The 13,380-nt window shown below is 42.4% G+C and overlaps 1 protein-coding gene across 2 annotated transcripts in view; it reads right to left on the minus strand.

The window, feature by feature from the left end:
* Nucleotides 1–1,308: 1,308 nt before the first annotated feature.
* Nucleotides 1,309–13,380, minus strand: part of MYH15 (myosin heavy chain 15) — a 42,543-nt gene continuing 30,471 nt past the window's right edge. The window contains exons 33-43 of one of the 2 annotated variants that reach the window (XM_059837323.1): nt 12,709–13,058; nt 12,036–12,160; nt 10,555–10,670; nt 8,412–8,604; nt 7,546–7,749; nt 6,407–6,532; nt 5,849–6,019; nt 5,250–5,354; nt 3,899–3,994; nt 3,254–3,391; nt 1,309–1,439 (exon numbers count right to left, since the gene is read on the minus strand). In XM_059837323.1, coding sequence (XP_059693306.1) covers nt 1,422–1,439; nt 3,254–3,391; nt 3,899–3,994; nt 5,250–5,354; nt 5,849–6,019; nt 6,407–6,532; nt 7,546–7,749; nt 8,412–8,604; nt 10,555–10,670; nt 12,036–12,160; nt 12,709–13,058 — 1,642 coding nt within the window. In that variant the 3' untranslated portion in view covers nt 1,309–1,421. Of the gene's footprint in view, nt 1,440–1,481; nt 2,638–3,253; nt 3,392–3,898; nt 3,995–5,249; nt 5,355–5,848; nt 6,020–6,406; nt 6,533–7,545; nt 7,750–8,411; nt 8,605–10,554; nt 10,671–12,035; nt 12,161–12,708; nt 13,059–13,380 lie in introns of those variants that run through there. The other variant, XM_059837314.1, reaches the window with a different exon arrangement.

Genomic DNA, 13,380 nt, shown 5'->3' on the forward strand with positions numbered 1-13,380 from the left:
GGTTTATCCTCTGGTGGTTCTCCATTGTCTTGGGCTCAGGGATGGGAAATGTTAGCTGTGGGAGCTTCCCCCACCTGCATTTGTCCTGGGGGCCATATGTTGTGTACCAAGGTTGCCACCTTGTCTTAGGCTGGAAAAACAGGTGGAGCCAGCAGCACTGGGACGGCTGCCATCTTGTCCTTGTCCCAGGGGACCACATGGATGTGACCTATGGGGAGCGTCTGCCATCTTATCTTTGTCCCAGTAGCTACATGGAACTAAGCCCAGGTGGTGAACACCTTTGCTTGGGTAAAGCATCTCTTGTATACTTTTGTTATTAACATTGCTGCTCTTTGCTTTCAGTAAATTATCTCAACCCACATTCTCTGCTTTTTTCTCTCTCTTACCAGAAAGGGGTGGGGGGAAGGGAAGTGGCATATTTGGAGTTTAATTTTCTGGCTGGTGTTAAACCACCTTGGACCAGTTCCCTGTTTAAAGGCAAGAAAAATTGAAGAGAATTCTTTATTTTTGAGCCACAGGGATGTGTCCCTTGACACCATCTCCTTTGCCTGTCCTGCAGCTGGCAAAGATAAGTCCCTTGACTGGTGGTAGTAGAAGCTTATAAATTGACTGTTCATATGGAAATCTTTACTTTCTCTTCTCCAAAACTCAGGGTCCTATGGGCAGGACAAATGAAAGCTGGGTTTTCCCAGCTTTAAGGGTTGTCCCTTCCACCGGTTTAATCTGTGCTGCTGTCCTGGTTCCAGCCAGGACAGGGTTATTTTTTTGCAATAGCCATGAGGGGACATAACCAGAACCCTAATGTTATTTTCTTCATTGGGGGTGGGGGTGGGGAGAGGGACTGTCTGTGCAGTAAAATGGGTTCCTTCAAGGAAGGGTCCACAGTGAGCATTTCTGCATGTGCATCACCCTCTCTTTTGTATACTTTTTTTTGTAATATTGTTGCTGTTACTATTAATTTTCTTATCTCATTGCTGTTCCAGAAAGTTGTTCTTAGCCCATGGTTTTTCACCTGTGCTTTCAAATCCCAACTCCATTCCAGGAGTGGGAAGTGGAGGGGGAGAAGAGAGTGGCAGTGTGGTTCGAGAGGGCAAAGGGAGAATTACTGTTCATAAGCCAGGACAGCTGCTTTAACAATCTGCATACGAAATACATGAGGCTGAGCAGCATGACTGGATTTGCCCTTAGTTTTGATTTGGTCAGAGATCTGCCAAAGTCGGCTGTTGGCGAGATGTAATCTTCTACTGATCCCTAAGGCTTGGCAAAATAAAAGCACAAATAAATGAAATAAATATGCTTTACAGTCTATTTGGATTTTCACTTGATGTTTATTTCTGTAAGTGCTTATTTTTTCCTACATCTGCTTTCAGTTGTGCCTGATTATGTCAAGTATTGTCTCATATTTGTCATCTTGGACTTTTTTATTCCTCTTCATGAACCTGAAAGGCAATTGAGATAGTATGCAACTGTTAAAAATAGAAATGTCAAGAGGTTGTAGTGTAAGTTCACAAGTAAATGACAAAAGCTGCACTAATGCTTCTGTTCCCTGGTACTACCAGTTTGTGTCTGAAATAGACTAGCACGTTTCCCATCTTATTCCAGCTAACAGTGCAGGTATCCTGTCCTTGTTCTAGATTATATAGATTCTTTTGATGGCAGAGGACTTCTACAACCCTTTTTTAATTGATGGTAGTGCTCTGAATGACACACACTCCCCAGAGTATCCAGGAAATAGGTATTGGTAGCAGTAGACAAGGTATTTCTGATGCTGCAGGATTAAAGTAGTCTCTGCAGTGCCCTTCTCTCTCCAAAGGAGATGTTGTGATTTTTGGGACAGCAGTCTCCGCCTGAATGTGTTCCTGGCTGCTCCTACAGTTGCTGCCACAAGATCGTTCTTGTGGAGCTGCCACCGCTGCATGTACCACTGAGCTCATCTTTTGGCAACGCTGCTCCATTGCCAGAGCTGCAGTTTGTGTTGGCAAACAGCATCTGAATAGTAAAAACAGGCATCCACTTTTCTGTGACTTTTGCATTTTTGAAGCAGAAAGAGGGTACCAGTAAGGTACAGGAAATAGACTAATGATAAATTAAAATAAATTAAAATAATAAATTAAAAAATTAATCCTTAACAGTATTTAAAAAAATAAATTATGCTCATGGTGTACCTTTTTCAGTGCTTGTGTGATGCCATGGATTTGTGAATCTTTAAATAAGTTTATAATGGTTTTGTTTTTGGTTTTTTTTTTTGTAGGGGTAGAATAATTTAGAAAAATCAGTGGAAATTTTTTATCCTTAAAAGCTGCAAATCTTTTGAGGTTCCATTGCAATACTGCTTCCATTGTGCATAAATGTGTGATAAACCAGATATCCAGGTAGTTTTAATATGTCTTTGCTCTAGATGGTGGAGCAGCAGTAATTTATATCAGTCAAAGGTGATTTCATTAGGCCAATACAAAAGCAGAAATTAAGAGTGTAAAGGGGTTTTCTCCCTTTCTTAGCTTGGGAGCTATCAACGCTACAAAACATATGTGATCTTAAGCATGGAAGTTTGTTAAACTTGCAAATGAGATAGATTTAGCAATGACCCAGCTCCTCTTTCTATCATTCCTAAAAGTAACAACCTCACTCTTTTTTGCCCTGTTTGCCACAAGGCAACCATAGATAAGTGTGCTTTCAGTTCCAGACTAAGTTCTTAAGTGCCTTGTAGTTTCATCAACATTATTCTGCTGCCATTCAGTTCAAGTGCAAAACACCACAAATACATTTCTAATCACTAATGACTTCCCAGCACCTAAGTGACTAATCACCAATATTTTCTTTTCGTCCAGCTCTTCCAATCAATACAAGTTCATTGAAAGAGCAATGTTAAAATATCTGCTAATGTGATAACATTCAGGCTCTATTACATAGATAGAAATCTACATCATCAGGGAGAGAAAAAGGTGCAGTCCTTTAATATCCCTTGCAAAAAGAAACCCCAAAACCCAAAACAAACCCACCAAGTCACCAGTTCTGCTTCTGCTGCTGAGAACAGAGGTTAAATGACAACAAAAATACAGAGAATATATTTTGTCTAAGGGTCAGATTGCTGTCCTACAGGGTTACTTTAATATTAAAATAAAGGGAAGAGTGAAACTAAACAAATGTAGAAACCCAAGAATTTATCCTAGTCTACACTACTTTCAGAGATGTAAGAGAGGACCCACTATTGTGTGTTAAACACTCACATATATCCCATACAGTATGACCATACCTTTTTCATGCCAATGTCTCTTGACTTGCTCCTCAGCTTATTAACTTGAGATTCAGCTATTTCAGCCCTTTCTTCAGCATCATCCAGATCATGTTGCTGTTTTCTGTACTTCGAGAGGTACAGATTGGCTTGAGCTTCCTGTTGAGAAAAAGCAGTGCACCTGATTTCCTCCTGTCCACATGAAACAAAGCTTTTAATTTCAAGTGGGATGGAAAGTGCTCAGCATGAGTAGGTAACAGCTGTATGGGCACCACTTGCCTCCTGCAGAACTGAGATTGTTGTTTTACAGAGCTGATATTTCTAGTGGCATTTTCCATGTTAAGTGAACTGAGAGGCTCTCAACGTGTCTTCTGAGGGGCTGAGGGGCTGTTTTTTCCCTTCCTCCCCTTCTCTTGCAAATTATACTGCAGTCTTAGGATAAAATTGAATTCTTTTTCTTAAATATAATCAACACATATGCTATATATATTTTACTTTATATATAATATAAATACAGTTTTATATGCAGGGCTTATATAGATATGAAAAGAATTATTTATGGACACAGAATGTGTATTTGTACTAGAAGTTTCTATGGATAAAACATATGGATATGTTTAGAACAATACATCTCTCAAAGGTAAAAAGGCCCAGATAGTTACTTACAGCTTCTTCTGCTTGGTGCTTGTAACTCTTCACTTTTAATTGTAGCTTGTCAATCAGATCCTGCATCCTGGCAAGATTCTTCTTATCTTCTTCTGACTGTATCAAAACACCATTGATTGGGTTGATAGAGTAAAAAGGCTTAAAACATCTACCACAAAACAATAATTATGGATGCCATACATATTTTAGAAACTTCTAGCTCAAAGCACAAACTAGCTATGTCCTGTGTACATGTGAGAAAAATTTTTACATCACCATTGAAGATGTGTGAGTGGAGGGTGAACTCCCATGTATAGATATGTAAATATAAATGTCTATAAAGAAAGATATATATGTGCACACACTTTTAGAGGTGTGCAGATACACACAGGCAGAGTTCCGTGCTTGGGGGTGAACAGCATGCTTGTCACTATAAAGCATGCCATTATATATTGAAGCAGATACGGGTGAGCCTAGAATTGTGTAATTTGCATAATTTGAAGTTTGATTCGCAGGCATTTCTGGTAAAAGAAGCCTAGTTTAAGCTGTCATGCTCCATAAGCAGAGGGACCAGCTAATTCTGCCTGCACACTGTATTCAAAGAAAACAACCTTCAGCTTCTGCGTACAAAAGTCAAAGTAAAACAACAGGTAGGAGGCTAAATAATCTCCTAAGGCAGATGGATGGGTTTATCTTCTTAATGTTGTTCAAAGAAAAAGGGTAAGTGCTCTGTGCTGCAGGCCTTTTTTGAAGGCCAAGCAGCATGAGCAGCTGTTAGCAAACCTGCAGGAGGCTCAAGACTAGACCCTGCTGCTCAGTAATAGAGCCCTGGGACTCAGCAACCCTATGCTGACCAGGGCATTAGAGCCACTGAGTCCTTCTGGCTCTTTTCAGCAACAGAAGCATAGCTGAGAGGGAGCTGGGCTCTTTCTTTCCTTGCATTATAAACAGTCTACATTGAAGCCTGTTCCATATTAATACTGTGCTACAAATGTCCAAATCCCAGCAACAGAGGCTTTATAACATTAGTTAGAGCAAATCAGGCAAGAGGATGATGATCACTGGCACAAGTTGCCCAGAGAAGCTGTGGATGCTCCATGCCTGGAAGTTGGATGGGGCAAGGTTGGGTGGGGCTCTGAGCAGCCTGGTGTAGTGGAAGGTGTCCCTGCACATGGCAGGGGCGTTGAAATGAGATGATCTCCAAGGTCCCTTCCAACCCAAAGCATTCTGTGATGGAAGCCATAGGGAGATATTCCTCCTGCGCCTAAAGCTTCCAGCAATCAGAAAGTTCTAAGGCCATCCATCCTCCTTCACTGTAACCCTGAGATTACTTATGATGTGTCTTGCCAGTTGCCTGGTGGTTACTGCATACCTGGTAAGTCAGCTCCTTTATGCGTCTCTCAAACTTGCGGGCTCCTTTTTGGGCATCTGAATTGCGACGGAGTTCAGTCTCAAGTTCATTCTCCAGCTCACGAACCTGCAAAAAAGGAAGAACCCTTGCCATTATGCTACAGATATGTAAAGCAGTACAAAATTTGGTTCACAGTTCAAGAAACGCTAGGTATCTCCATAGAGTCAAATTTCAGGAAGAGATCATAATGTCACCTTTCCACTCTTTTTTCATGAAAGTATTCCAGCTGTACCATCAGTCAGAGGTGCAGACATGTGCAAAGGCCAAAAAAGTTTAACCAAAGCAATCATTGGGAGACACTTTTGCTGTTTTTAAGTGCTGGGGCTTTTAATTATTTTTTAATCAAGGGCTTTGTTCATCTGCTGGTCAGCAGCTCATAGGTGGGTAATGAAGGGGAAGCATGTCTCCAAGAACTGCTCACCTGCATTTTGTGAAACAGAGGAAAGTGTCCATACTACCCCTTCTTAGCCTCTGTGAACTAATAAGGCAGCACTAGGCTACTGATGTGGTGCCAATTCTATAAACAGAGGGAGTGGTCTGAAGTTGGATCACAAACTTACCCTGGATTCCAGTTTTTGGATCTGCTTCTTGCCACCTTTCAGAGCTATTTGTTCTGCTTCATCCAGTCGCTTCTGGAGGTCTTTAATGGTTTGCTCCATGTTCTTCTTCATTCTCTCTAAATGAGCACTAGTATCCTGCTCCTTTTTGAGCTCCTCAGCCATCATTGCTGCCTGAAAAACAGACACATTTTACAGGAAATCCCTTATGCTGTTGAGTTATGATTTAGAATGAATGGTGGAAGATCAGTCCTGAACTATTCCTTATTTGGATCACTCACTGTAGCCAAAGCTCCACAGAATACCTTCTGTGTGCATAGCTTGCCTGGACATGGAAAATGGAAGGACAGTAAAACCTTGGAGGCCTTTTTCCCTCTCTCTGTTCTAATGCTTTTATTTAAGATTCCACCTCTCCCTTTTTCTTGTTTTCTTTATCCCTCTGCTTTACCTCTAGGGTTCTCATTTATAATGCCTACAAGTAAGTCTGTGACATTCACTACACTACAGTGTCCTTAGATGCTGTGGTATGAAAAGAAGTGAGCAAGGAACCTGCCTACTTACATCTGTGATTGCTTTCTTGGCTTTTTCTTCTGCATTCCGGCACTCCTGGAGTGATTCTTCGACTTCATTCTGCATCTGGGAAATGTCACCCTCCAGCTTCTTCTTTTGATTGATCAGGCTTGTGTTCTTTTATTAAGTTTTCCCCAAATGAATAGTGGAAAAGGAGGAAAAGTGACGATTAGAGACAATTCCTCTAAATACCATAGCACACCAAGGCTTCCTGATTTTTGCCACTTCTGGATTACTCAGAGCAATATCTGGGAATGGAGACCCAGGTATGTGGTAAGGGCTGCCTTGACTAGCATAAGTAGCTTCAAACTGAAGAAATATTAAAAATACTCTCAAAGCTGTAAATATTAAGATTTTGATTCAGATAAAATAATAAGCAATAGGCTGAAATAGAAGAATTAATAAGGTTGTTTGTTTTGGTGAATTAATGATCCTTAATCAGCCAGTGAAGTGAATAAAACAATGTCACCAATAGGCTGGAGAAAACAGTGCAAAACATCACCAGCCTGTAGTACATTTTCATTTCTTTGTGACTATTATTCGGTGAAGAGAAGCTTTGGGTTTTAGTAAAAATGCTGTCAAGTCAGGACAGGCCCCTCCATGGCACCCTAGAAATGGCAGTGTCCACCTGGACAACACCCAAATGCTGATCTCAGTGGAGACTGCAGGCACAGAGGGCACTTTGCTACAGGTGGGTTCCTGCGGTTTCTTGCCCTGCATCATCTCCCTATTGTGAGAGCCCAGTCCTGGGGTTTGCACTGCTGAGTAACATCACAAAAGCAGTGCCAGCATTGTTCTCCAGAGAAATGCCTCACTGTCCAGGATATGGCTTAACTACAGCAGGAAACTGGTTTTACTGCAGGGAAGAACAAAAGAAATCAAATTTACTCTTTTTATTTTCCATCAGTGTTTTTTCTGGAAGCTGTTTAAAGCAGTTGGATAAATCATCTGTTCCAGCTAACTTGGAGTCAGGTGGCACATCCCCAGAGTGACTTAACTCCTTTGCCCCATTTTCCCTATGGAGGGATGCCAGGTGTGTCTGACTTTGGTGGCCATGGACAAGCAGTGTCAGTGATCAACAGAGAAGGCTCTGGTTAACCAGTGAGCGAGAGGGCACAGAAAAAGCCTACCTGACTGTGAAGCAGGTTCACACGTTCAGTGGCTTCCAGCAGTTCGTGTTCTGCCAGCTTCCTTGCCCTTTCAGTCTGGTCCAGCAAAGCCCTCAGCTCATCCAGCTCTGACTGGAGAAGGTTGTTTCTCCTGTCAGAGACCGCCAGCTGCTCCTTCAGATCTTCGTTCACGTGTCCTGAGTCATCCAGCTGCACCTGAAGCTCCTAAAAAAAGCAACACAACCCCATTTCAAGCCTCTGTCTTTATATCAGAGAAATGCAGATTGCAGCAGCTACCTGGGATCAACCTCAAGATTTTCAGTGCTTTTAAAATTGATTATATTTTTATTTTATTTCCAAACTGTAAGCTGAATAGCTTTTGTGGTACGTGGTGCAATAGAGGAAAAAAAATCTGTGTTCTCAAATCTCTAGGAGCTGGTGGTTCTGGAAGAGGAGACAACAGAAGTGCCTTGGCAAGAAACAATTTTTTTTTTTTTGAAGCTATTACAAATGTTGATACAAACAACAAAGCTGAATATACACACAGTCCCTGTACTCCAAACAGCACACTTGCTCTCGCCTCTTTTAAAAGCCTTGCAAGCTCACAAGAAAATCACAGGTTTTCAGTTCCTCATGCTGCAGCTTTCTGCCCCTGCAAGAGGCTGCAGCCAGCAAGGGTTTTATGACTGAATCTCGTCTAGCTTGTATGCATGTCTGAGAAGAAATCCACATTTCAATATTATCTTATGCCAGGCATGATCACCAAGGCTTTCCCTTTACATTGTTGGGAGTAGCTTCTCTCTTAATTACCATCACCACTGCTGGTTTGGTCTGTGCTAAGGGAATCCAGCCCCTCAGTACCACTGGTGCTTGGGGGGCACCAGTACCTTTATTTGTGTCTGCAAGACTCGTGCTGACTTGGTTGCTTCTGCAGCATGCCTGTTAGCATGGCTGAGCTGGATTTCCATCTCATTGAGGTCCCCTTCCATCTTCTTCTTAAGCCTGATGGCCTCGTTTCTGCTGCGGGCTTCAGAATCCAGGGTGGACTGCAGTGAGTCTATGGCACGTTGCTGGTTTCTCCTGAAAAGGACATGAAAGGTAAACGGAATGATTTTCCTCTCTGTTCAGGGACACAGAATACTGGCAGCAGTACTTCACTTTCTGAAATATCTCCCCTCCAGAAACAGTGTATTTCTGACTAGTGACATAGGTAGCACACACACATAGTTTGCAGTGCCTCACTGCTGTCTAACTGGCTGGCGTGCTTCACACCCTCAGCTAACTCCTGATCTGTAAGCACCTCTAACATCCTTCTTCTGTGTTTCCTTTGGCAGTACTGGAGCAAGGAGTGGTCTCAGAGTTCTTGTAAACACAAGCCAGTATGGATTTGAACCTGACAAAAAGCACTTCAAGCCCTACAGTCACTTAGTAAATATTTACTGAGTAATTTCCTGGAATGTTTTATATCTCAGCCTTTTGCTGAAGGCATTAGTGGAGGGGATTAATCAAACTGAAGCGAAGTTGCTACATTCTAAGCTCTAGGTGCTCTTTATAGTAAATGTCATGTGTAAGCTACAATTTATTGTGTCTTAAAATAGATGTTGAAAAAACTTTTCTTGTGCTAATTATAAGGGAAATTATTCATTCATACAAATCTGTGTTACAGACATCTAAATTTAGAAGTGATTAAACCCCACCCAGTTGACAGCCTAGTTCCCCTGGGAAAGGAAGCTTAATGTCAATTTAAAGACAAAGCAGATACAAACAGCCTAATTTTCTTGATTCTGTAACAGAGAAATCCTACAATGAAAGTTTTACTCTCTTACAACCAGAAAGTTACTCAAAGCACAGAATATGACACACATGGAAACATTTATTTCACTGCTGGCCAAGTTCTGCTGAAAGTGTAGGAGTTCTGGGAAATCACCAAGTCAACAAGATAAAACTTGAGGGCTTTATTGCTTCAGGAAGATACTGAACTGTGCCCAAGACTCCCAGAAATCAACACAGAATGTCTGCTGAACACTCGTTGTGAAGCTGAAGCAAAATGCAGTGATTAGCACAGCTTGTCTCCCGAGATATCTGCAATCCAGACATCTGCAAGACACCAGAAGGTGAAAGGGCCAAAATATTCTTGGTTTTGAAGCAATTAACTTATCAATCTCTCTGGATATGCTGGCCAGGGTGGGCCTTGGACTTCCTCTTCCCTACCCTTTACCCTATCAAAAATCAATGACATGATTCTTGAATTAATGACATTACAACACTGATTATTCAAGGCTGAAGTTTGCTGAATAACTGCACAGACACATAGGCTAGCATGGCCTCCTCTTAAGGGCCTAACTCTTTAGACTTACTTTTCTGCTGGGTGGGAGAGGAGACAAAAGACACCATCCTCCTCTCACCTAATTGCTTTCCATTTTTTCCTATTTATCCATCTTACCTGCAAGTTCCTGTCCTGTTCCATTCACACTTTCTGTATGTCTGCAATTCTCACTGCTTACTGAAATGGGGTACCCATAACAGCAAGCTCCTCACACCCTCTCACACTCAGTGTAGCTGTAATTGCATAAATTAAATAAATGCCCTCAATGACATGGGTTTGAGCACCATTGAGACAAGTACTGCCAAGGGGGTCCCCTTGGGAGGCAGCCATCCCACACAGGATTAGGAGATGGCAGCTCTCTAGACCTACTTACCTCCATACTGTCAACATCAGAGTTAGTGGCCCTGGTCTGCTGTGAATTGATTATGCCAGCCAGTTTTTTCACAGCTGCAGTGTGTTATGCATGATGGGTTTAATGGTATACTGTCAGAGACTGATCTGACAGGAATATTTGAACTGAGCAAGGGAAATGTGGCAGGGCTTGCCTTTGGCAGATAGTCAGAGCTGTCTGGTTTCTGGTACGGACAGTATCTGCCTATGCTGGCATAACTACCTGTGCTGCATTTAACTGGCTTGGGTCCTGAGAATAGTTCCAGTCTTTTCAGACTTTTCCCTTAAGAAGCATTCTGCTTCCTGCACAATACCTTATGTTTTCCATTTCTTCCTCCTTTTCTGTCAGTTTCCTTTCAAACTCTGCTTTAACCTGAGAAAGTTCAAGCTGAAAACGAAGGGTCTTACTTTCTTCATGTTCCAAAGCTCCCTGAAATAGAAAACACCAAGGGCTTGCAAACCAGGAATTGATTTTTTTTTTTTCCCCAAACTACAAACAGCAGCACAAACATGATCCCTTCACACTTCTCTTCCTGTTTCCTCCTCCTCTCTCTAGGTAAGGACACAAGTAGCTTACATGGCAAAACAATGCATTTATTTGCCTTCTAATGCAACCTGACAGCTGGAAAACCAAGCAGCAAGCTCCTCAGAGAACAAAATGTTAAACAGTCCACAGCTCACAAAAAACCACCCAAACAACACCCCAACATCTTCAGCCCTGACTGCATGGTTTTGACATCAACAGATGTTCCCTGCTCCACACCTCTGTACAGATTCCCTCTGGAAGTTCAGAGGCTTGTAAGGACAGGGATAAGCTAAAACAAGATTGTTGTTGGGAGAGTGAAGGCGTCCACATATCCATCCCCTCCCGCTCACAAAAATCTCTGCAAATCAAAGTGTTGGAAACTTCCCCCTTACATAATCTTATTAGGCAAGATGACTTTAAGGAAAGAAATAACAGACATCAGCTCTGTATGACAAAATGCCCAAACTCTCTGTTCGTTCTTTCCAATTAACATGAAGACAAGTCTATGAAACAGGTGTGATTTGTTCCTGTCTTCATTCCCACATTTCTCTCACTTGTAGAAGGGAAGAACTAAGCTGTAGTTAACAGCCCATAAAGAAATAACAAGGCCTCTGACTTTCAGGTTTCGCATAAGCCAGGCTCAGTGTCATTCTGTCCCCCTGCTGCTCTCACTGAACAGGAATGAAAGCACAGAACTGAACATCATATTTTGGGAGGTGTTCTCTGAAGGGTAGAATTGCACAAGCTTAGCTAGTCTTCCATCAAGAGAATGAGGAGACAGAATGAGGATTGTGAAAACAAAGCTGTACAAAATCCCTGCTTATCTCCAGCCAACATGCAGCAGGTCAGTCAAATACACACATCATGACCAGGAGCCACATCTTATTAGTGGGAAAGGCATGTGGAAATTCTTTGTCATCAGCAGTGACTGCCAGAGGCTCAAATTCACAAGAAAAGGAGAAAATCTGCATTAACCCATTTTTTCACATTTAGAGTAAGATACATCATCACTTTTGTTAGTTCCTAATACCACTGAGTTTTAGAAAGCCATTCCACACAGTTCAGGAAAGTAAGCTGTGCCCCTTAGATCCCTCAAGAACTGATATATTCTTCCCAGCAACGGAAGCTTTTTGACAGAGTACATAATCATTCTCCACATCTTAGAGCTGTGGAAGGAAGACATGCTCTGGGAAAGTAGGGCAGATGAAAATGATGGAAAATTCTGATAAAGACACCCTCTTCCTTTTCCCTTGATCTTTCTTTCCTTACCTCTGCTTCTTCCAGAGCCAGCTGAACTTCTGACTTCTCTTGCTCAACCTGCTTCTTGATTTTTTCTATTTCATGGAGGCTCTTGTTTCCTTCACTAATCTGATTGGTCAGATCAGAAATCTCCTCTGAAACAAAAGAGGAATGGATGGATTTAGCAAACAGAGAGTTTGGAACACCCTGCAATTCATGGAGTGTGAATAGAGGACTTATGCCTCAAACTGCTACCTCAAGGGCTCCTCTGTACAGGAGCCCTGCCTTACTTTCACTTACAGCAAGATCTTTTACCTGAACAACTTGAAGGCATAGCTTTTCTTGTGAATGCTTTTTTAAGTGGCTATAGTGATTTAGTTTTTATCTGTGATATGTAGGTTCGGAATACCGTGCTCTGCTGTTTAAGCTTCATCCACTGCACCTCTATCATCTTTCTTTTTCCTCCCTTGAGACTGCCTCCTCTTCTAGTGAGTTTCATTGACAGGGGGGCAAAGGGAAGCCTTCTCTGCTCGGGCCATACCTGTCTCCAAACATTCACTGGCACCATCAGTGTCTCAAATGATATTGGAAAGCTCATCTCAGGATGATATTTTTCTTCACAACTGCTGCAGGGCACCTGCATCCCTCCAGCCTTCTGCTGAAGTGGCTCTTGCACTGGCTGCGGGACCTGAATGAAGCCTACCTTGGAGGTTCTTGTTTTCCCTTTTCAAAGTCTCCAGGTGGTCCAGTGTCTCCTCATAGGCATTCTTCAGCTTGAAGAGCTCAGTGCTGAGGCCACGGGCCTCCTTCTGGGAAGCCTCCAGCTCTGCCTGTGACTCCTCGTACTTCTGCTTCCAGTCACTGATGATCTTGTCAAAACCACGCTGCTTCTTGTCCAGCGAGGCAGCTGCTGAGTTGGCCTTCTCTAGGTCAATCATCATGTCTTCCAGCTCATTCTGCAGCCTGTGCTTCGTCTTTTCCAGAGAGGAGCACTTGGCATTGGCTGCCTCAATTGCTTCCTCAGCCTCTTGCAGGCGAGCAGCAAGCTTCTTCCTATCAGATGGGAAGACACAGTGAAATGACCAAGTGTCACTGCGGCCGTGTTATCCAGAAAAACAGACACCAAAGCAATAACTCAGTAAATCAGTTCTGAAAGGGAAAACAGGGAGGGGGTGAGGATGAGGATGGGGCAAGGGGAAGAGGAACAGAGAGGGAAGTTGAACCTCTAGAGAGAAGGGAATGATGGGGAAAAAAAGGCTTAAATTATGAATACTGGTATGTGACAAAGCATTTTGTTGTGTGTCTGTGAATATTTGAAATTGAACTTCTGAACTCTCAGGCATCAGTTAGCTACTTACTAGCTGTAACCAGTATG

This window comes from Haemorhous mexicanus, chromosome 2 (genome assembly GCF_027477595.1).
Source record: "Haemorhous mexicanus isolate bHaeMex1 chromosome 2, bHaeMex1.pri, whole genome shotgun sequence".
Lineage (NCBI taxonomy): Eukaryota > Metazoa > Chordata > Aves > Passeriformes > Fringillidae > Haemorhous > Haemorhous mexicanus.